The sequence below is a fragment of the Lichenostomus cassidix genome, chromosome 4 (genome assembly GCF_008360975.1).
Source record: "Lichenostomus cassidix isolate B80296 chromosome 4, HeHo_3.0, whole genome shotgun sequence".
NCBI classification, from domain to species: domain Eukaryota; kingdom Metazoa; phylum Chordata; class Aves; order Passeriformes; family Meliphagidae; genus Lichenostomus; species Lichenostomus cassidix.
The window spans coordinates 53,029,286-53,054,136 of NC_139484.1; the positions used below are offsets into that span (position 1 = coordinate 53,029,286).

At 35.0% G+C, this 24,851-nt stretch overlaps 1 protein-coding gene across 11 annotated transcripts in view; it reads right to left on the reverse strand.

The window, feature by feature from the left end:
- TBC1D19 (TBC1 domain family member 19) overlaps positions 1 to 24,851 on the reverse strand; it is a 58,621-nt gene that overhangs the window by 13,667 nt on the left and 20,103 nt on the right. For 4 of the 11 annotated variants that reach the window (XR_014851795.1, XR_014851794.1, XM_085059198.1 and 1 more), the window contains exons 10-20: positions 24,223 to 24,261; positions 21,748 to 21,860; positions 17,077 to 17,151; positions 16,547 to 16,609; positions 12,303 to 12,387; positions 10,028 to 10,072; positions 8,785 to 8,817; positions 6,291 to 6,400; positions 5,003 to 5,094; positions 4,135 to 4,250; positions 3,265 to 3,335 (exon numbers count right to left, since the gene is read on the reverse strand). Coding sequence is in view for 8 of the 11 variants with exons in the window: in XM_085059198.1 (XP_084915324.1) it covers positions 3,265 to 3,335; positions 4,135 to 4,250; positions 5,003 to 5,094; positions 6,291 to 6,400; positions 8,785 to 8,817; positions 10,028 to 10,072; positions 12,303 to 12,387; positions 16,547 to 16,609; positions 17,077 to 17,151; positions 21,748 to 21,860; positions 24,223 to 24,261 (842 nt within the window). In the remaining 3 variants the exon portion in view is untranslated. Of the gene's footprint in view, positions 1 to 1,907; positions 2,282 to 2,498; positions 2,708 to 3,264; positions 3,336 to 4,134; positions 4,251 to 5,002; positions 5,095 to 6,290; positions 6,401 to 8,784; positions 8,818 to 10,027; positions 10,073 to 12,302; positions 12,388 to 16,546; positions 16,610 to 17,076; positions 17,152 to 21,747; positions 21,861 to 24,222; positions 24,262 to 24,851 lie in introns of those variants that run through there. The other 7 variants (XR_014851796.1, XM_085059202.1, XM_085059196.1 and 4 more) reach the window with 6 other exon arrangements.

Consider the following 24,851-nt stretch of genomic DNA (forward strand, 5'->3'; position numbering starts at 1 on the left):
GTGGGGAAGGTGGAGGCAATGCAAGGGAGATGAATGACATATTTTGTCATTCACAGAATTGTTTGTTCAAACAAGAATCCAACAGTCTCTATCTCTCCCTACTTAAACCATTTCCCAAATTATTGAAAATTATTAAAAGAAGAAGAAGAAGAAGAGAAAATACTGTTAAAAAATCCCAGTCGGGAAAAGATTAAGGTACTGTTCAGATTCTGCACCATGTACTAGCACAAAGCAAAGGGAATTAGAGGGTCAGCAGGCCTGTAGGGAATCTCCCTTGCTATTTAGTAAATACTTTTAATTCTTTAAAACACCATGGTAACCTTGTAGTGACCTTATTGAGCCACAGTCCTTGTGACTGCTTTGTAACATTGAATTTCTAAACGGCTACCCAATTTACTGACTTTAAGAAGTGCAAAATGCTGCGGCATTAGAGCTAGATGTATATTATGTGTTGTTCTGAAGATTAAATAAAATCTTGTGGTTAATACACAAACTGAGTATCCAGACCTGTAAACAGAAATTCGAGAGAGGAGAGACCGCTCACCTCCTTTAGGAATTTACTCTGTAATCCTTAGCAAATCACTTAATCTTTCTATGCCTTCTTCTATGCCATATATAAAACAGGGTAATATTTGCTGTAAAGGATAAAAGATGTCATGTGTCTTTTTAAAAATAAATGGCATAGAAAAACCTCCAGTTAAACATTTAAAACCACTTCCTGCAAATATTAAGGAAAACATCCATTTTCTCTGTTATCCAGAGCAAAATTTCCCCAGATTCTCTCACACATTGTATCTGCTAAGCAGTTTGGTTCTTTATACAGGAAGTGATCATATCAAGTCCACAACTTTACCCTTTTGTAAATTAGCCTTATAAATTTACTAGCTCAGTAAGTTTCTTACTACATTATCCTGACAGAGACAAGAAGATTCACAGACATAAAGCTCATAACCGTATCTGAGACTACAGCTCAGATCACTTGTCAGATTTTGAGCAAACTATGAAGGATTCATGTTTCACTGACTTACATTCAGTATGTATGACAAATACTGACAACTACATGTACATAATGTACTACATGTACATAAACCAGGCCAAGAAAAAAGTTCTATTTCAAGTGCAGTGACTATATAACCCATTATGGTTTTTTTGACTTTGAGCTTTTTTCAGGTGCTGAGATACACTTAACCAAATCAGATTATTAATTCCAACTTTGGTATTAAACAAACCAAATTTTGTGAGGAAGACCTCACAAAAAGGTATGACAGCAAACAGATGATGCCGGCCTGACTGTAGTGACAATCCATCACACATCTATATGAGCAGGGCACTTGCACTGAAGCCTGAGCTGTTGAATCACAGAGGCTGGAAAACTGTCAAAGGCGTAGCACTGCTCTCCCAGAGAGGGTGTGGGGCACAGCAAAGGACTCTTGGCATCGTTCTCAGGGGAATATTTTGTCTCATGCAAGGACTGGCTCCAACAAGTTCTGAAGGAAGCTATGCTCAGGCCTTCTCTGCAGGGGAACGTATTTTATGCCTTTGATGGGACTCTGGGTAGGAGTTCAGCAGATGCCTGAGATAGCTGTATACCTAACCAAAGATGAATGGGGAATGCGTGACTACATCTGTGTGTATGAAAAGACTAAACAGGAGCAGTTAACATGAGAAAGAACATGAAGAAAATTTCTGTGAAAAGAATAAATAAGATAGGGATAGCAAAACTGGTGTATGATCTCATCTTTTCCTTAGAAAACAAGAAAAAATAATCTTACAAGTAAAACTATCTTTATTTTCTCACTTGACAGCATTTGAGCTGATATCCTCTAAGCTATGAGCCTAAAAAAGTAACTTCATATTAAATGAATAAGAGCTTTCATAACTCTGACAATAACATCACAAAACTCAGATCACGAATTACATTTAATTTAATATTACATGCATTTTAGACAGTGATTCCTATTGTTTACTTGCACAAGTAGTCATTCTCAGTGTACAAGTAACAACAATTGTTTTTACGATCAAATTTATTAGCATGCACTGCACACAGTTGTGTGCAAAGTTTTTTTCAGTTAGAAAATATTAAGGTAATTATTTCTAAATTGATTTTACACATAGAGTCTAATTTTGGTTTTATGCAGATATTGCATAGTTGATTCTTAGCTTCTCCAGAAAGACTGGAATGTGGTACCAGTATTGTTGAAGCAGATCAAGTGACAGTAGCAAACAAGAATATTTGAAGAAGAGGCATAACCTTCAGGGTTGAAAGGTCAGCAAGTACAGCCTAGGATGAAAATCAAAAAGGCTTGTTAAACTTGACATTTGAATCAAATTTCCTTAAAGCAAGTTAAGAAGTCAGAAAAAGATTCGAATACTGATTACAATACTGCCAATAATTAGATATGGACATGGCTAAAAACAAATCATACTCATTTATGTTAGTACACTATTGCATAATTTTTCATTCTAATGTTAAAAGAAAAAACACGTTTACCAATGTATATTACCCAAGTAACTTTATTTTAGCCTTTAGCCTTACTTCAAATATACACGGCATCATGGGTGAATAAGGAGTCTAACATTTCAACTTGCTTCTAAAAATAATTGGGAATTAAGAATCCTTATCCTGTGGCTTGGCTAGTACTTGTGAAGTCCAGTGTAATGCCTCAATAATCAATGTCTTCTCATGAAAGTACGTTTAAAAAGAACCCTAATGAAAGTGATCACAAACTCACAAAGTCTGGAAAAAATACATCACCATATTTTGGAAAAAAAAATTAACAAGTTACTAAATAATAATAATCTTCATCCTAATGACTTCGTTTTCTTCATTTGCTGCGACAGTACACAGTCAAATTTCAGATTCACATTGACAAAGTAATCTTGTAAAATTTTTGTAATTTGCAAAACAGAAGCAACTCCATTAAAATGTACTGAGGAAAAAGGTACAGACCTCTTCAATATTTCAAAAACAATATACCCTACTACCTATCCCACAGATTATATATTAAAAGAGGAAAAAAACTTAATTGCATGAAATGATTTTATAACACTCCCTTTTTATAGCAAATATGCTTTATTTCCTTTTACTCCAGAAAAGCACTATTATGTACTGCGTGTTCATAATTTCCTTATTTTTTATCTAAGGTAAGAATTTAGACAGAAAGATTTGCACTATGCACCGTGTGCCATGTGAAGCTTAAGTTACTCTTTTTGGCAAAGCATCAGAAACTATTTCAATCTCCTCTAAGTGAAACTTATCCTTACTTCAGCTGCAGCCAGTGATGTCACCTCCATCAGGTTGACTGCTCGGAAAGCAAACACAGCAGCTGCCAGGACTGAAAGAAAATGTCCAATATGTAAGTTTCTGACCTGGTAAGTAGTGGTTAGAATTAATCTCGATATAAAGTTTAATTATTTTGATTCTGAAGAATAATATACAACAGGTGGCTGTGTTTGAGTTTCTTTGGCCACTCTTTCAAACAGACAGGAAAAACACAACATTGTTTCAGAAAAGTCTAGGTGAAAAGGCCTGAGTTTAAGATGACTAGTTTTTAAGTAAAAGGGACAAGCTGTCTTAGATGTATAAATGGAACCAAAACCTTTTCTCTTCTATTCACCTACTTCATATTTAGAAACTGACCCAACTGAAGATACATGTTTTCTTTAAAACCTCCATCTTAAACCTTCATATATATGAGGACATTAATTAAGTACAACATTTTTGAAGTGTCTTAAAAGATGCAAAATCAGAAGGACAATCAATTACTTGAAGTACTGTAGAAGTAGTTCCCATAAATAACATGCATCTTGTATTTTGTGAAAGGTGATGAATTCATTTGCCTCTACCACTGAAGCTGGGAGAACATCCAATGTTCTGTTCAGAGAGCACTTAGTGTTTTTTGAGCATTGCCATAAAAAAAAAATTACCTGACATATTTTTTACTAAAGATGAAGTACTCATGCAATTCCATTTTTCTAGATGATATATGCTTCACCATGTATGTAACCTGCTGTCTGCATTCAAAGAGGAACTATTTTCTTCTCATCACAAAATACACTGAAGCTAACATGTATTTGTGTTACATTCACACATTCACACAGACTGCATGCATTTTGCAAAAATAACTCTATTACCAGCAAGAACTTCTAGAGAATTGTATCCCAGGATTCTGTCCCACAGAAGCAAGAGCTGGTCTGTAGCTAAATAACCAGAAAATGCTCGTACCATCCATTTAAATGAAATTCGTAGCCTACAAACAAGCAATAAACAATGGTTATTATATTTCTGCCTCCCATAATGATCAGACTGTCTATAAACTGAAAAGACTTCATTATCCTTCCACATTTCTCTTCCAGGAAGAATAACCATTTTCTCTTGCTGCAGTAATAATCAATATTTTAATTTGCAACAGCCATCATAAAACTATTTAGCATCTCATTTGATAAAGTACTAATATCACTCTCATTCTCATTCTGATCAAACAATTACATTAGAGTGATCCTCAGCTATTATCACCCTCAATGTTTCATCATTTCTGCTATTATGCTATTAAGATGGCTACCAATTAAGACAAAAAGTTTTTCAGGTTCTGTTGTGCTTGGCGCCACGAGTTCACTACTGAATGACAGATTTTTGCTCTCTTGCCCTTTCCAGTACCTTCTGCTGCAACTCACACACCTCTGTGTCTTCTGTCCCCTAGGAAATACCTCACTTAGTGCCATCAGATCCAACATGAATTACTGAAACTTCGCTGAATAATGCAGCATAGTGCATTTCTCACAGAGCAATTCTCTCTTTTTCACAAAGCACACAGAAGAAACGCACAAAGCACACATACACAGGCTAGACAAACCATTCCATCTGACTCTCAAGGAAAAATGGCACACTGATGTTTATACTTTTAAGTAATTTTCCATGGATCTTAAATTTAAATACTACAGAATTACATTTTCAGACCAATCAATCTACAATATTTGTAACAAGTCAAAAAGAAGTACTTACGGCTGAGCTCCAATTTCTCGGAGGTGATAAAAGAGCTGGGGCAGATGGGTTTGTAGAAGAGTCTCAAAAAGCAAACACAATGATACAATGCCCTAAAGAAACAAGATCATAACCTGAATACTAACACTCTTCCTGTCAAATCTGAGAAAACAGTATCAGCATGTAAGGATGCATGAATTTGTAATTCAAGCAATGAAATACTATTAATGATATAATATTTAATGTAGGTGAGAAAGGCACAAGCAATTCTAGTACCTTCAGTCACTAAAACCTTACTCCTGCAATTCTGTGTATATATTAGCAACATAGTATGTTCTGAGATACTCTGAGATACCTATGGTGTTTGTATGGCAGGGTTGAATTACTTAATAATATGACCTACTTGAAATATTTCCACTTTCATGAAACAGTTCTCAGTTGAACTAAAAACAAAGGATGTGAGAAAAAGTACCTCTCTGATTAGTAAACCAATGGGGATAACTACAAAAAAATTAAACATAAAAAAAATTCAAAATTTGTTTCAAAAATTACCATGGCGGTGAATGGACCCTGGGTTGACCCCTCTCTCTGCTATTCCAGATGGAAACCATAATACACCTTGAAATGCTATATCAAGGAGAGGATTTTCTTTTAACCAGGAAAAAAAAAGCAATATAACTCTTCAGCACTTTTTGAAGGAAAAAAGAAATATTTACTTTGTTTAATTATTCAGACATAGAAGTCAAGCCAATTTTTACAACTGTCCAATATTCAAGCGAACTGGTCCTGGTCACAAACAGCCAAACTATTTTAACTCATCTAGTTTATATAAAAAGCATGTGCTGTCATACCAAAATACTGTAGTTAAAGAAACAGACACTAACTTGGTATCACTGAAACAATATCTCCCTATATATTACTATACTTTAGTCCCTATACTCCAGACAATACTTCAGTGTCCACTTACATGTCATTAATGAAAGTGAGTTTGCATTTATGTGACTCCCTGAACTGAGAAACCTTTTAGATTAAAAAACTTGACTCTCACAAAAGACTCCACATCGTCAGAGAATGAGAACTTACTATTTTAATAACATACATGATATTCCATAGCAAAGACTAACACTGACATAGAAAACAACAATATCCAAGACTGGAATTACCTAATCATTTTCCCAAGCTTGCCTGAAATATTTTATTATATTTAAAAGGATACATTTCAATCGCATAGAAAACTATGTTACTGCATATTATTGCTCTGTAGCAAATAGAGTATCAAGTGAGTGGATTTAATTCCTAATGAACTTACAGAGGGATGAGAAGAGATGGAATGGAGTCTGAAGAAAAAACGCACATACATCTCACGGAATATCTGATACAATTTGGAAGGTTCATGGTACAGAAAACAAAGTGGAGCAACTGAAAGGATAAAAGAATTACAATTGACTCAACACTGTAAACTGCTAAAAGAGTTCAATGATTAAGCGCATGAAGTATGAGGAAAATCCAAGTAATTCATAGTACCACAATTTACAAAAATAGTACTAAATCAATTATTGAGAAAGAAGTATCCAATAAGAGTCTATCATTTAGTGTAAAAAGTCAAAAAAGGGAGTATGATACATTTCAGGTATTATTTCTACATATTTCAAGAAGCTAAACCAATCAGAACCTGCTTATTACAGTGCTGGCTCCTGAACCATAAGAAATACAGTGTAAGGAGAGCATCTCTGGGGTGTAGGGCAATGGGATGTTGAACAGAGCACGCTTTTGATTCAACTAATTGCCAGTGTGCCATGGGGCCAGTGACCAGCTCCAAATTGATGCCCTACTTGTAAGACTGCTTGAAGACGGATGTTGAGAAAATGAAAATATTGAAAGAACAGCTTTTGGTTGCCACAATAACATCACCAAGTATGACAAACTGATTAGTGATATGACTTGTTTATTTCTAATAAGATCTGTAAACCTGTGATATTTGGTAGTATACTGTTTAGAAGTCTTGTAGTACACCTGAGTCAAAATAAGAACTGACTTAATTTGCAAAACATCAGCTCTCAAACTTTCCTTATTTTGTAAAAGTCTAGCATACAGATAAATGTTCTATGTCTTTGCTGCACAAGCATAACCAGTTCCTTGAGACTGACAGTCCATTCACTCAATGCATTTTCACAGACAGTTGTCCTTACACCTTTTTGCGAACAGCCTTTTGATCTGTACACTCATCATGCTGACTGCTTCATTTTACAGGTGCATTCATTTTAGCTGACACTAGTCATAGTGTCTATCTCTACACTCACCTTCCCTTCCAGTTTTATTAACACTAAGCGAGAGATATGGATACATTTATCTGCATACATATGTATTCATACACACGTAGATATATGTACATTTTTAAATATATATACAGATAGATGCATGTGTGAATTTATTTTCATATCTAGGTATCAGAGAAGGTGGGTTAATAAAAAAACGGTGTCTGTACATGAGAGGTAGGGTGCTAAGGCAGGGTGAGATGTTCACCGAAGGTGTATTTCCACAGGCATAAGAAAAGCAGAGGGTGTTACCCATGTTTATGTTTCTGGTGCTTGAAGATGGAGGTGGAAGATTTGCCAGTGTGCATATGTACATAAAGGCCAGGAGAGTAACAGAACAGCCTCTGACTGCTAGCACCCTGACAGTGTATGCACAGAAACAGGAAAAAGAGTATAGGATTTTCATAAGGAGCCAGATACTTCCTCATATAGCAGCACAGCACGCAATACAGAGGATATTCTGCTTGGTCCCAGCCACTGTACCCACAGCCTTGAGCTACATTACCATGTTTCTGCTGCCTTGCTTTTCACCCTTCCTCCTTCTCCGAGCCAGAATATTCTGAGCCCGTGCAAAGAGTGAGGACAGGAGGGAAGGAGGAAAACTTACACCTGAGTTTGGGAGACACTGTTCTCAAGGGCAGAGTCAAACCCAAACATTTTGAAAAGCAGTTCACATGGAACAAGTGAACACCTCCTAGTGAGTCCCTAAGGGAAGAGTTTGTAACTTAAGTGCTCATTACTTCCAAGACTTTAGATTCCCTACTCAAGTTCAAATTTGCATTTCAGATTTATATTGAATTATTTTAAGGACTGTGTGATCATTAAACTCTGTTATTAGCAAAACGTAGCATTTTAAGTATAACCTTACAATCTGCTTGCCCTGTGATGCTACAAACACCTTTGATAAATCAAAAGAAAAAACTGAAAAGCCTAAACATCTAATCTCACATTGTTGAAGTACATCTACAATAGTTGCAGTAACATCTGTAACCCAAGGAGATTTTTCTGCTTTTTTTCCTAAAAATCTTGTTGATATTTGTCCTTTCCTCTGTGCAGTAAATTAGCAACCATTCTATTATGTAATGCTCTTTTAACACCTCTTGCAGGCAAATGGATAAAGCAACAGTCCTTTCACATTATTCTTGTTTTTAAGAACTCTTTTAATGCATAACTTGGCCGATCCAGAAGTGAAACACAAGGAAAGAGTACTGTGTTGGTAAACTTTATCCCTCTATTCATATACATTAAGATGCATAACTTAGCTCAACTATTAGCTTTCAAAGAAGGAATTCCCACATGGCAGCAAGCTGTAATGTAAGTAAATAAAAGAGCCTGAAACTTTTAAAATTATATACAACAATCTTCATACACAAAAAAGCATAAAAGCACATACACGAGTTAAAAAGTTCCAGAAAAGAACATACAGCTTTAAATTGCAATATGAGGAAAAGCAATCCTGAGGTTTTAGTTCAAGAAAATCACACTTACCATACATAGAAAAGCCATGAAAAGGAATTACACCTACAAAACAAAAATATTTCTTTTTCTGTTCTTTTATAGTCCTCTTTATCCATGCAAAAATAATTATTTTCTCCCCACGTTATCAAACTGTAATCAGCCTGTGTCAAGAATAAAGTATTTCCTTGTTATTGCACCTGCACAGATCTCCATCTTGTAAATTCTTAAGTACAGTATCACCTACGTCAGTACAACCAATTACATGCTTAAACACAAGCTATAGCTCCTAGAAAGCCAAATAAAGCTCAGTTTCCATGAAGTTACATAGACTCTTTGATGATATCAGAACCTAATTTCAGATAAATGACAACCCATAAATGTCACGCACTGACAAGAGTGGAGTAGGAAAAAAGGAGGCCAAGACCTCTAGTAATTCATGTAGTACTCAGAACATTCACAGGACTTGGCAGGTGTAGCATGACAGCTTTCTCCTCCTTCCCAGCTGATCTTAGCTCCCATTCACTAGATTTTATATAAGACTGGTAAGGGTGAGCTGCTTTGGCAAAAGATCATAAGAACAATGATTCATGGCTACAAAGCTGCAAGAAATTGTGAAGGCAAACATAGAAAAAAGTGAAACAGAAGTATGTGCTGCAACTGACTTCACTGAAATACAAAAGACATAAAAGACAAGGCCAGAGACGTGGATTTAAGATTGGTGATGTAAGGCCTTGAAAGCAAGAGCAAAGAGCTCTTGAACTTAACGCAGAAAAAGGATTCAACAGGGATTGAAATGGTCAAGGTAAGAGCTCAAAAAAACAACTTTAGTAACTGAAGTTATAACAACAGCAATGATATTAACTGAAAATTACATAGATTAGTTGTGTCCGAAGTTTTAACGTGAACACGGATTTTGAAAGGAAAAGACTTTAGGGTGTGGTTTGTTGAGCACTGAAAAGTTGGGAGGTCAGCCAGTTTCAGCACAGATCATTCAAATCCTCTAAGTGCTGATACAAGACTGAATACAAGTTGCTGCACCACCAGTTGTTTTCCTTCTCACACACATAGACAAACTCTGTTTGCGACTACTTACACCAGGCTGAATGTGGGATTGGAGCAGCTTCAGTCCAGCTTACTCCTTTAAATTAATGAACTTTACAGAATAACAGCAAAACTTCTTTTGTAATAGCAAAAGAAGTCATCATGTATTCGAGAAAAAAAATTGTGTATCTTTCCAATCTACCACTAGAGGAGGCAATAGTATAATTCATACCATTTGGAGGATAGAAAACAGCATATTCTTCCATTCCAAGTTTTCCTGTGAACCATCAAATCACAAAGAAAATGTGATTAAGCCGTAAAAAGGTATAAATACTTAAATAATTTAAATTTAAAAAGTAGATTTTAAGTTACAATTACAAAAATCATAACTAATTACATTACTGACCATCTGATATTGTCTAAAACAAGCAAGCAATGCAATGAGACAGGTACAGTGTCAGATATAAAACTGAAATGCAGCACCAATACAGAAGGATGACAAACAACAAAAAAGAGCAGGAAAACATCAGCAATGCTGTTCCATTGAGATTTTTTTTGGGTGTGTCTTAGGAGCTCTAAAGGTGTTTGCTGCAGACCTTGAAGACAATGAAGCTCTAGGAGGGAAAAAGGGCAGACAAACCTAGGGACAGTTTCCTTTTAGACCTTTAAACAGATACAGCCACAGATAAAAAATATTCAAGGACTCATTAAGTCTGCAACAGAGAGAAAGATGGATGTTCTGATATAACAAACAAATATTTAAGTAATCTGCTGAATACAAAACATTTAATTAAGTCACAAAAGTCACTGATCGCATAGACTGACCATATAACTTTTTTATCTTCCCTGCAAAATTAACACATTATATTAGTAAACCATATTTTAACTACAGAACCTAATAAAATCCATTAATAAAATTTAACAATTTATTTAGAAATATGCGTTATTAAGCGTAATTACAACTAATTAAAACTTGCAATTATTTTAGTTCTAAAATGAGAACATTCAAACTAAGAATTTAATTAATTACATGAAAATTCATAGAATGTTCAGAGATCCTTTTGATTTCTGTGCATTCTGTTCACTTGTCATAGTAGAATTTAGCACATGGAACTTTTGTCAGGTTCAATTGAATCTGGACCTTGATATTTTCTTATAGCATGAACTATCTAAAATAAAATAAAAATAACCTGCAACAGTCCTGCCTACTACCCCATGAAAACAAAATTCAATATTTTCCAATTATACAAATGAGTTGTTTCATTAAACTAAAAAATATTTTCTCCTTTTCCTTTCAATAGTTTGCTTGTTGTGCAGCCTGGAATTATAAACTGGGAGGAGAGTATTTTTAGCATAAAGTACATCTCTTGGAAAATTAGCTAAAAATAGGACATACAAGCCTTTTGGATTTACACTGCACAGATTTAGGTATCAGCAACATCATTCCCCAGATTTGTCTAGGAATATGCAGGATGTTCCCATAGCTGTGCTTCTGGGCTGCCATAGCTCTGTGTCTGAAGCAAGACCTGGGATCCCACTGCTGTCCTGCTCTCAGGTGCACCCTTTGCTCATTTCAAGGAGTAGGTAAAGAAAACTCCATAATTCAGTTGAAGAGAGTAAAAAAAGCAATAAAAAGGAATTAAAAATTAGAAAACAAACATTACTTTTAGTGACATAAGAAGCAACAAGAAGAATACTGTCAGCAGAGGTCCTGCTCAAAAAGAAGTACTTAGGGATCATACTTGGCTAAATACACAGGCACTGGAGACCAAGGAAATAAATGGGAATGTACAAGGTGAAAAAATGGATGGGGCAAAAAAAGGCAGGTGAGGTTATAAGAAGCATGGAAACATCCAGAGGAATGGCATCAGAAGGTGGCAGAGAAGACAAGTGGACTGAATCAAGAAATTTAAAGATTGTAAAGAAAAATAACAAAACCTCAAGTCCAAGAACATCCAAAAATAAGCTAATAGTCTTGAAGTAGCCATGATTTTAAAAAAATCAGTGTTGGGTGCACTTGGTAAAGCTCTACTCTCTCACACCTTTGAACAGAACCCACAATTCTTCAGCAACATGTTCTGCTCCTGTCTACAAATATTTGCAAAACTCACTGCTTTGGAAAGACAACATTCTACAACGACTTCCAGTTGCTAAATTTATTGGAGTTGCAGAGGACAATATTGTCTATTTAAATTTCTAGCTCTGATGAAGACAGACGTTGTCAAGATTTTGCTGTATTTTCATAGTTGGGTTTCATTTCTTCTGGTTAAACACTGCAGAATTATACACAGAAAACGAGTAACATTGCAATCTGGCCTTTATGTGATCAGCTTCTAAACTGTCATAATAGTATCTGTGCAGAAGTGAACTGGATACATGGAGTTTTTATTAACATTATTTTAAGTGCAGTCTACTAGGTGTAATGAACACAAATCAAATTCACATACTGCATTACTGCAGCAGTCAACAAAAATCTACACAATCTTTTTAAAAACAACTCTTTTTACCTTGTATGTATGATTTAGGTGGGGTGGCACTACTGTAAGTAAAGTGCTCCAATACAGATGTGTCTCGGGAAAAACACAGTAACACCTGCAGAAAAGAAAGTCAGCTGACTAACTGGATCAAAGCAATGCCAAACAAATTTAAGGACCTGCCTTAAATAACATCTCTCACCAATTTAGTTAATTTTCCTGTTCACATTTTCAGGTTCACTTTGAACTTGTTATGATTATACCCTCACTTTCATTTGTCATCCGTTATATATCCACATTCTTCAAATCTCCTCCTTCTCTCTCAGCAGGTGTTTCTTCACTTCTGTCACAACATGTGACTGTGCATGCACCTGGCTGCTTTTACACCTTTTAGACTGTTTTTCTATTCAGTTACTGTGACATGGGGATGTCCTAGTAAGCAAAAAAGCAAATAAGATATTTACATTCTCGGATGTGTGCAGCTCTGGAAGAACTTACATTTGCTTCATTCCCAGGATCTTTAAAAAATGTTTGCATGAAATTCAGCTCTTTCAAAAAACAATTATAATGTGCACCTTGTATCCTAAAGCTCAGAAATGCACACTGTATACCGAAAAGTATATTTTTGGTTTGTTGTTTACATACATGAAAAAAACTATTCATTTTATTTTACTCGCTGAGTATAAAATTAAACAGTAAAAGCATTCATAGAAAAAAGTAACAATAAAGAATCGCATCCTATCTGGAGTCATAAAAAAAGTAATAATTAGTATTGTACTTTCAAATTGTCATGTTTTCATCACTGAAAGGCTGCACTATGAAGAAGGTACACAAGAGGGCAGACATACGGCAGACTTCAATTCACTGCTGACTTTTGCACACCTGAATCACTGTGTGTCATAGTTTAAGCCCAGCTGGAAATTAAGCACCACTCAGCTGCTCACTCAACCTCCTCCCTCTCCCTCTCCCTCTCCCTCTCCCTCTCCCTCTCCCTCTCCCTCTCCCTCTCCCTCTCCCTCTCCCTCTCCCTCTCCCTCTCCACCCCAGTGGAATTCGGAGGAGAATCAAAGTAAAACATGTAGGCTGAGATAAGAACAGTTTGGTAAGCAAATAATGGCAAATGATAATAAAAAGACTAAGGCTAGACCCTTCCCAAACCCAGACTGGTCATCCTTCCAGGTAACTCCCCCCAGTTTATACACTGGGCATGATGTTCTGTGCTGTGGAGTATCCCTTTGGTCAGTCCCAAATATGTTCCTTCCCAGTTTCTTATGCGTACCTCCTCACTGGCAGAGCACGAGACAAGGAAAAAGTCCTTAGGATAAACACAACTTAGCAAAAAAATAGGAGTATCAGCGAGTTATCAACACCATTCTCATTCCCAATCCAAACCACAGCACTGTGACACCTACTGAGAAGAAATTAACTCTACCCTAGCTGAATCCAGGACACTCTGCTCTTAAAGATTTAAAGAGTTTAACTCTAGTCAAGGTGTAAAAGGTGGAAATGTTTTAGATGGTGTTTCACAATATAATTTATTTTTAATAAAAGTTAATGGATTTTTCCCTCCCACTAATTGGTGCAAATACCTCTCACATATCAGGATTTGTCAAAAGGAAACACACAAAATGAAACATCTGAACATTATTGCTTAAAAATTTCTTTTATAGAAAGCAGGTCATATTTTTCGGCTTTTTTCTTTTTTGAGCCTCAAAACTATTTCTCAAATACAAACTTCTATTAAAAACAAACACTTTCTTTATCTCAAACATTTTAAGCTAAATATTATTTTTGTGCAATACACAATCATGTTCATAGCTGCCAAAATACCACTGACAATGTACAGGCAAATGTGATTCTATGTGTATGTTAACTGAGGTGAAAGAGAAACTAATCTGAAAAGGACATAAACTATGTTCTCTCATAGAGGAAAGAATGTAACCTTCATTTGAGGCCCTCTTCTTTAGGAATACAGTGTCCAGTACGTGTATCTGGAAGTCTTTAAATGAAGACTCTGCATCTTTCTAAGAGATGGACTCTAGCTCAAGTCTAAGTTATGACTACACCCAAAAAATTCTGGGTGAGGTTCTTTGCACGTATTCATTATGCAGGATGTAAGATTAAAGTATTCAAATTGAACTTCTGGCCTGAAATAATGAATTTGCAAATTTAGTAATCCATGTGTTATTTTTTCTCATTAACAAAATTACAGTGCTAGAGAAAACAATGGCACAAACTCCTTTTCAGGTACAGAAATATTCAGCAAACTAGTGGACATTTATAATCCAACTGAAAAGAAAACCTCTGAATTTAAATCACTGAGGGAAAGAAAAAAACCCAAAGTCAAAGCTTTTATCAAAAAGAAATTACTTTATTAAAAGTACTTGTATTTCATTTCAATAGTTATGAAGAAGTAATAAAAATACGTAAACTTTGGGACTAAGAAAGCAAAGATATTAAAGGAAATAAATTACCTCATTTCAGTATTCTTCCTGAAAAGTACTGCATGCTACTAAAGAGAGACCAATAATCCAACAAAATAACCTCATCATTATTTTAAGACCAAATTATCTTGTTTTGATGGACGTTTTATCTATTCCACGACACACAGAAAAAGGACACACTCTGCTCAATGACTTGGAAAAGTTAAGAGGCAGTAACTAGTCACGAAAAAAAGTCATAAACCCAGTGTAAACAGAGAAATAATGTATCTGGTTTAAACTAACATTTTCATTATCTATCTTATTTAGCCAATATTTAATTCCATTTATCATATTAAATCAATAAATAACATCTCATATCACTGTGACTCATACTACAGAATTTTTCCAGGGGCTATAGAACAAAATAATTTGGCAGCAAAGCATTTGCAAATTAGGTTGGAAGAGGAAATTATCAAGGAAAATGGATAACTTTCTTCTAGAGTAGAGCCTGAAGAATACCACAAAACAGCAAACAAAACTAGAGCAACAAATAATTAGAAGTCCGAGATATTCTCTGCCTCAAAGCCTTGCAGTTAAACTAGCCACATAAATTTTCAAAGATTTTTCGTGAGTCTCCTTCAAATTACTAAAGACAGTTTAGTTTTTTCATTATTTTCATTCTGTAGCTATTCTTTTAGTCAACAGAGACTAAAAAAAGGGAAAATGTTCAACTGGGTTATATATTGAGAATGATGAACAAAATCTATTTCTGATGGTCTTAAAACAAAAGATTAAATGATTACTAGTTCCTACTTCTTAGTTTATAATCCTGTGTCTACTGGAACTGTCAGTACAGATATGGATCTCAATATTGTACCGATTTTCAAATAAAAAAGGTCACAACTTCATGAGGTTATAGTTTTAAGTACTAATGTTAAAATGCTTGTATGCTAAACTACATGTAGACATACATGAATAGTATGGTTAAATAGTACTGCATACTGTTATATCTATGTGGATTAAGCAGCATTAAGGACAGTTTCTTGCCTAGTTAAATTACTAGCAGTTTTACATATTCCTATTAAAGAAGAAATTAGTCCAAATGAAAAAATTCCTATAAAAGAAGAAATTATTCCAAATGAAAAAATTAAGCAAGTCTAACTTAACAGATGTGACTAATGAAATCAAAAGCACTGTGGAAACTGTCATGCAGCAAACTTAGCGTTATGTTGACACTGCAATCAACTACAAATTAGGAAATTTGTAATCTCCTTCTATTTATGGGCATTTGATAGGCAGCAACAAAGATAATTCTTTGTAAATTAGCTGTATTCCTGATTGCTAGAAACAGCTTTGCAATGGGAGCAATCCTACAAGCAAACACACCTACCACTACCTTATTCAGAATCAATGTCTTTAATTTAAAAATCTGTTAATACAGTATCTTTTATGCTTATTGCGGTAGGTCACTGTAAAGCAAGGGGTTTTTTAAAATGGAACCCTGAATATACTTCTCAAGTCTTAATTTCTCTGTACACCACAGCTTTTAATTGTTGGGGGTTATTTGCTGCAAAGCTGGAAAATGGAAAAATATGGCTGACATTGTATTCTCCAGCTTGGTGCACTGGAAAAACATTGTGTATGTTCCTTCATAGTAGGAGTTTTAGAAGCTTGCCCTGCTTAATCTGTTAAAGTGTACAAGTTTGTTACTCTGAAGGGAAAGTATATGTAATGCAGCAAAACGATGCATCTGTCCCACTGTACTCCACCTTACAAAGGCAGTCCTCTCTCCAATGATACAATCCCATTGGAGCATACCTCCTAGATTTTCTAACCAAAAAAATGGTTACATACCTGATATAAATAATCCTCAAATACAAAATAGTAGTCATCATTGCTTGCTGTCAGCTTTACATCCTGTAATAAAAAATATAAGAATTTGAAGCTAAAAGACCTCTCTTCAGACTCCCATTTAGGCTAAACTTAACATGATGATAGAACACATAGTTTCACTTTCATTCAAAGAACTATAGTTAAGTTTAGACTCCATAAAATTAAAAAATACTATATTAACTTGATGATTCGGTATTCAGAGTTGAAATCTGAAAAGGAAGCAGTCATACCCTGTTGGTTTTTTCTCACAAACCCAGTTATTCCTTCAACTGAAGATACCATTCCTTTACAAGTTAATGGTTCAACTCAAATGTCTTACATGAGAGACAACACAGGCACAAGGAGTGAGTTCACAGTAATAAGTTCACCCAAATTATTTTTAAACTCCTCAAGACCAAATCATCTAGTATTTTCCTTGTTAAAAAAAAAACAACAAGAAGATACCGGTGTGATGAGCACATAAATTACTCACCATTTAGTGAATTACTTACTTTGTAAATCAGGCTGTCCACTAAAAGGTCATGCTGAATCACATTTGACTTAAGCTGTTCATAATACAAGATGTCCTAAAATTAAAAATATTACCATCATCTGAGACATGACCCGAATTTATATTTAAACTAAAAAAATTAATTTTCAGTAACTGAAGGAAAAAGAGCATGTATTCAAACTGAATAAGCACTGCATATTTATGAAGCATCTATCATGGTTTATTCCAGTTTAAGCCCTAAGAATTGAGATTTGAGATACTATAAAATGACCTCCCCTTCAGCTAATTAACCAAATGAGAATGAAGGAACTAGTTCAAATCAAAGTCCTGTATCTTCCAACTTGTGGTTCTCTACACCTAAAACCTTTTCAATGCTCAAAATCATTACGTTTTATTTCTTTGTTACCTTCTATTTTCATGCACCTCTCCACCAATAGGCTCTCGCTTATCTTTAAGCATTAGTGAGCTGCTGAAAATATTTGACACCAAACTAGTATGAACCTGCAAACAGTTTAAATTTGTGCAAAGATGAAATGATAAATATAAAGAACTCGTGAAAAGCACAAAGAACTAGGACCTTGTTTTAAATTCCAGTTACTTCCTGAATGTCTACAGAACGTACACACAGGTGAAATGATGGGGAAGCATCTTTTACTTATTCTATCTTCTTAGAAAGAGCTTGCAAAGGAGAAACAGAATTAAATATTGCACTGTCATCATGTAACTCACAAATCCCTAAATACCTCTCTGCTGTTACACCTACAGCTGAATAATAGTTTCTGATTAAACTAATAGATAAATTAAATCAGCCATCCCAAAGATCCTTCCCACTTCACAAAACTATTTTGATTTCAAGGTATCTATATGGACACTGCACAAATATTTGTATGTTCCAAGCTTTACAGATTTACTGTTGATTTCTTTGATAAATGGACAAGTCCAGAGTAAAGATTTGAAGAACAAGTGGAACTAAGATGAAATTTTGAGAGGGAGAGAATGTTGAATAGTACACACTTAGAAAATATTGGAATTAATATATTACTAAGCTGTTAAGTTGAAATGAGGACAAAAGCTGTATCTATCAAGTACTGATGCCTCCCACAGGCAAAAATACTGTAGTCTAACCAAGTGTAACACTGCCAAATGAATAATCTTTTTTTTGCCATCTCCAATGACTGTCTATATTTAAACACAAGAAGCTAATATCAAAGAAAAAACCAACCAAAACCAAAGAAACTACAAACCAAAACACATGACCAAGGAGTTGGAACTAGATGATCTTTAAGGTCCCCTCCAACCCAAACCATTCATTCTCTCTTAAACTGTGATTGCTGTGATGCAAACTGAACCTAGGCTTCTTTGCCTGCCAAATCTTCATGTAACACTGATTTCTAAACTTTTCCCTTTCAAAAATGTGTTGCGTTTTTATATAGACTGCAGCTTTTCTGAAAATTACATATTTTTTGTACCACATCTCCAAATACACTCATCTTTCCAAACTGAAATAAAGTACACTTCAGTATTGCAGTGTGAGCCTTCTTGACCTTACAAAGCCACATCCCAAAATTTCACCCAAAACATTCACATTATATCCACTTGAGAGCATAGGGGAGATCTGAATGGAGCTCATGGGCAAGAGAGAAGAGCATCTTTCAGCAGAAGCCAGCAAAGTTACTTTAAGCAGAAACTGCTATTCACCTTCTCTGAAATGAAGGTTTGGATTACTCAGCAGCCTCTGTGCCAGCACAGTCCACCTGTGTGTTGTCATTAAATCCCTGGCACTGGAGCTACACTCCCACCATGAACTGGTGGTCATGACCCATTCTTAGTTACCCTTGCCATGGGATTGCACTATTGTATTTGCCTCTCAAATCTAACAAGGACAAAAGAAAAACCAAATCAGATTACATAAAGAGAAAATAGACAAAAGACATAAAGGAAGACCCTCCTGGGTAAATCCTTGAAGAGGGTCCAAAGCTTATTATCCTTTCACCAGGGACCTGTGAAATCTACTTGTAAAGTACATCCTTCTCCAGCCAAAATGATGACAGTCAGTTACTGCAGCTGGGTTTTCTGCTGTTTGAATGGTACAGTGGGGACCTTTGCCTACTGATCCTAATCTAAAAAATCCTTCTGATAACGCAGATATACCTAATGCTCCATTACGAACTTACCACCTCACCTATTTATTACGTTTTTAAACCTTGAAAATTACATTCAGTAAAACATACAGCAGAGTAAAGTATTAATAATTTTTGCATTCTAGAATTTTCAGAATTAAGATTTTCTACCTATTAACCCAAAAAATTAGAGGGGAAGAAAAAGTCTATCAGATAATGAACAAATTTCTTTCTTAAGCACTTTTTCAGTATCATGCAGAGAATAAACAATTGTGTAACACTACGAACAGAAAGAAAAGAAATTAAACATTCTCAGTAAGTGTGTGCTATCCATTTCGTGCAATGAGACAGACATCCCACAGGAAATAACTGTGATTCTGTGATTCAAGATCATATGATTAAAATATATATACAGCAAATTGGACTGTTTACACAGACAATATTAACTGTGACAATGTTCACCTTTCAAATGTTTGTCTTTGCAACCTTTAAAAGGCTCTTTTAACACAGTTCCTCTGAAGTGTACCATTACAAATGAAAACTAAGAAACAATTCATTTGTCAGCCAACATATTTACACATTTCTAAATAATCTTTTATACTAGCTCAGTTTATCATTTTTATGATTGCAATGCTAGATTGTTAGTATCATCCCTTGCTTGGCTGTATATTAGCTCTAAACAGAGGCTGAGCTTCACTGAATAAAATTTTCCAAACAAAAATATTGGATGCTAGCACACACAATGCTGCTCACACCAAACTCTCATAATGTTTTACATTAAAGAAAGGAAATTCAAGGTGCATGTGATTTAGAGATTCATACAGCTATAAATGTAATAAAGCCTAAACTGCAAATCAGAAATATTACAGCAAGGAATGTATGCAAACAGACAACTCAAATCCAGCAGAGAAACCATTCACAAGAGGTAGAGAAAAGAAGTGTTAGATAAATCCATTAAGTCTGTACGAAATTCAGCAGATCATAAAAAAGCTATATGTATATGGAAACTGCTTTGCTGTACTTTACAAAAAATAAAGCCATGTATTTGGTCTATGCAAGAAGAGCATCTCAGGGTGTTAGCACTCTGGCAGTAGTCACAGCTTACTTCTGTGAAACACTAGTAAATGCAATGTTTGAACTGAAACATGGCTATTCAGCTTATAACATAGCTGTGGTAAGCAACATGCTATCATAAGTGATCCATAGGCAGTCTGCTAGGTCTCACTCAGAAAATCTGTCTTCTAAATGCATTTATATTTTTAGTACTCAAAGTCCATAAAACAACTTTAACTTAGAACCCAGGATAACAAATGCTATGCAAAAATAGTCTTGGAAAAGAAGACAGAAGATTCTGACAGCTGTTACATTAGAACAGTTTCAGTTTTGCATGACATTGGTAGGCACTTACTTCATAGCTTAAATTATTTTCTCCAGCACAGTGCATCTTGTCCCGACTTCATGATTTCTGTTTTTTATGGTAAGTGAGGGTGCATTTTGTATTCCACTGTTTTTCAATCCTTTATTTCAACAATCTCAAAGTAGTAGACTAATTTCCCAGTCTGCATCACTTTATCTGTCCTTACCACTTTGTCTCGATGTTATCATTACCATTTTCTAGCTACTTGGCCTCATCTTTCTAGACTTCTTTCAGCACCATCACAAAGTATTGTCTCACTACTGATTCTCTGCACAGAGTCTTCTCAGCTCAGTCTCAAGGCTCTAGACATTTTAGAATGTCTCCTAAAGGAAAATGTCTACTGCACTCAGTCTCAGAATAATGTATGTGTACATAGTTTATTTTTCATCTGTAGCTGACAAGTATCATTTGCTAAGTGTGCAAAAAGTTAGCATAAGGTAAAATATTATGCACATATAAAAGCCTTGAGTCAAAGTTTTCCCAATCATGCAAAGATCTTAAAGAAGAATTTAACTTTTTAAGGTATATTAAATATATATATACACATTTACATATGTAATCAGACACTGCAAAAGAGTTCATTGCTGAGGACTTGCATCAAATATAAGGTACAATGAAAAACTGTTGCTGTACAAGGGAACATGGAAACAACCCACATCTTACTAGCTCCTCTCTTTTTGATTTTACATATGCAGAGTATATGCCATAATATATACAGTAATTTATAAGGTATGCACACACATATGATGACAGGGTCAAACAACCAGGAAAAAGACATAACACATCTTCTTTTTACAAAACTTAGCAAAGATAAAAGAGGTTCAGTCTTCTTCCCAGATCTTTTTCCTTCCCCCTTCTAAAAAAGTCAGCATCATGTAAGAAAATCTCAGGAGACAGTCAGATCAACTGAATAATTTGTTCTACAGTTTTTTGCTCACATATCTATTAAAAACTTAAAAAGAGTGGCAAAGACTTCATCACAGCATACAGCTTTTTAAATCATAAAATGTTTACCAGTTTCTGTGACAATTCAGTAGAGCATTTCTATTTTGGAAAAATGATCACTAGAAGATATGTGCTTGCACTTTTGTGTTCTCACCTAGTCTTCACATTTTACCCTCCCTTTGCTCCTTACCTCTGGCTGATTAGAAACGTTCAGAATGAGGGCCCACAGATCAGCTCGGAGTGCTGTTGGACATCCCTGACGAACATATTGTTGAGCTGCAGCACTATCTTGCTCTGCTAAAACTGTAAGAAACAAACCAGGTAAAGAGTTGAAGCAGTGTAAGACTTCTATCAAATACCTTGATTTTTAACTTTAAAAACTGGCTTACCATGCTGTAAGCATTAGCTAATAAGATTTGGTTTCCACAGTGCAATTTCTAAGTAATTCCTTGGGAAACAAGGCAATTGTCATTAATCAGAAAGGCTGTACTACCTTCTGTCATAAAACAGTACTTAGTATGTACACATTACTATATCAAGGCTAGCTGCAGCTTCCAAGCTAGCATCATGCAAAACAAACAGCCATTTACAGCCACAAAATACTCTGAGTAGTATCTCAGTTCAAACAGGAGACTGGCACTCATTCTGGCTTTTTTTCTGTCTCCCTTCTTTTCACGTTAACTATAAGAGTATCTTCACAGATAACTGTGGGGCCAGAATTTTCCATTCCAGAGTGCACTGTGATATTCTCTCACTATTGGTAAATTTACTCTAGAGGACAAAGACTTACTTGAAAGACATTGATTTGCCTTCAAAGTGACATAAAACAAATACTCTGCTCTTGACAGGTTTGCTTATATGGGTCATTGCTGTGAAGCTTTAGGCTACTCTGTCAGAATGCTCAATACAGTACTGTACATACCATAGAGGAGATTATCTCGTTCCCTACTTAAATCTATGAACTCGAAATACATACATCTTTAGCTATTGTAGTCTGGTAAAAGTATTCCCCACCAAGGTTATGTGATTAACTGTACCCTCATACACAAAAGGTCTTTCACAACAGAGAGAGAGAGTTGGGAAAAATTTCTGTGTTATTATCTAGACATAGATAGGTGTTGGACTGCTACTCAGAAGTTTCCAAATCCATTTCCGCTAATTTTTCTGAAGCATCTATGAGACAGCTTGCTTTTCTATATCTCACTGAAATTGAAATTCAGAATATCTGCCCTAATATGACTTAGAAGGATGAGGTTTGGAATTAGCAATCTATCTAACAGATTTTTCTTTCCTTCCCTCTTCTCTTAAATACTGAATATGATCCTTTGCTCTGGCACAAAGAGGGCAAAAAACCCCAAAACATTCCTACATTCTACACAAAACTTCAGAAACACTGTGATTCATCTCGGTGTCCTTGACTGTTTGCTTCACTTTTTCTTACTGACATACAAAATATTAAAAAGTAGTTTTCGTATATACAAGATGGGTTTTACTAAACACAACAGAATAAAATCCACAGACTTGGAAATACATCTAACACAAATGCAAAACCAATACCTCAGTGGCAAACAAAGTCAAAACTAACACCCATTAGAGAATGCAGCAGGACTCCCACTGAATGAACTGGGCTTTCAGTTTATAGTCAAGATGCTTAACTTACATTTTTACAAAATTTTCAGTCTTTGCATTTAGGAAAAGCTAAAGCATTCTGTAGAATAGAGCTGCTCTGCACAGACAAGAGATGAGGAATAAGAATGACAATGTGGAGTTGAATGAATGACTCAAGAAGTCCAAGAAAGCTAATTTATTGGGAAAAATGGGAAAAGAACAGAGAGGTGTACAGTACCTAAGCAATTGCTCTTGGATTAGAAAATTGACAGTGAAGGACAAAAGGATGACAACAAAAGAAGTAAGAAAGGAAGAAAGATCACCGTTTTGTTAGTGCCACAAAAAAATTAAGATGGCGCACTTTTGGGACAGTATCCTGCCTACTTTTTTTTCTTTGATGGTGCTAATGTTCAGCAGGAATCAGAACAGACAGTAAGAGTAAATATTGGTGGATTTTAACCATTCCCTGTATGTTTCTCCTATAAGCAAACTTAAACTTTTAAATTATTATTTCTTTTTATCTTTCCCTTTCTTTTGTAGGTTATTTCTTAACCTACAAAAACAATCCTGGAACTTTTTCAGAAAAAGCAGTATAGAGAGACAAATGAGAGAATTTTCCATGGTGGCTAAATACTGCAATATTCTGCAATTGCAAATGATCGTTAAAAAGAATGACACAAAGGCATAAATCCCATTTCAGTAATGTCAACTTTGTGTGCAGAGAAGGGTGTCTACAGAATTTTGATTTTAAACTGAAATTCAGTAGCAGAATAAGTTAAGTTGTCACCAAAAAGATACATCTATGTGCTTCCTGTTTTGTTTTTACTGAAATAACTGTGGAGCTTTTTATCTGATAGCTACTGGTAGACTGCAAATGTTTGCTTTTCTGTCTCTGTCTAAATGACAACAGCATTAGAGTTTGTCTATCCAAATTACACTGGTATTACTGATAATGCTTTTTGCTAGTCTAAGTTCATAAAATTCTAAGAGCTACATGCAAATTAAGATACAAATTTATTAAATGCACAGTTTATTACAGATAAAAACAGATCTATACCTTTCTGTCCAACACGTACATGTTCATTTTCAAAGAACTCTAGAAAATAAAGACACAAAAAGGAATGGCAAAAAATAAATGAAAAAGAAGACACTCCAGCTTATAATGTATTTTGTATTTTTATCACACACTATTACATTCAGTTGCTGTTTACTGCTAACATCACTAGAAGTTAACCTGCATCAAATACCTTTTTCAGAAACTAATTTTGTGTTTCAAAAACACAGAGATCAAAGCAGCACAATTCTACGTGAATATAGATTTTCAATTAGGCAAGTTTCCATTTAAAAAGAAAAATCATGTGATACTACAGTGACTTCCATTTTTATGTGGAAAGACCATTTTAAAACTGAATATTAACATATGGATATGTCCTGTAATATTTTTTTGACCATAGTTATTCTAAATATGTTTGTTTGTATGTATGTGTATATATATACACACATATACATATATATCTACACACACGTCTGTTAGCTGGATTAACACTTATTGATAATTTCTGTATTTTCGGAAACAGGTGATGTGGTTCTCTAGCTCCTGAAGTGTTCAAACATAATGAATTTAACCTATTCTCAACTTAAGGTGATGATTTTAAATCTTCTCCAAATCTGACTCCTCACACATGC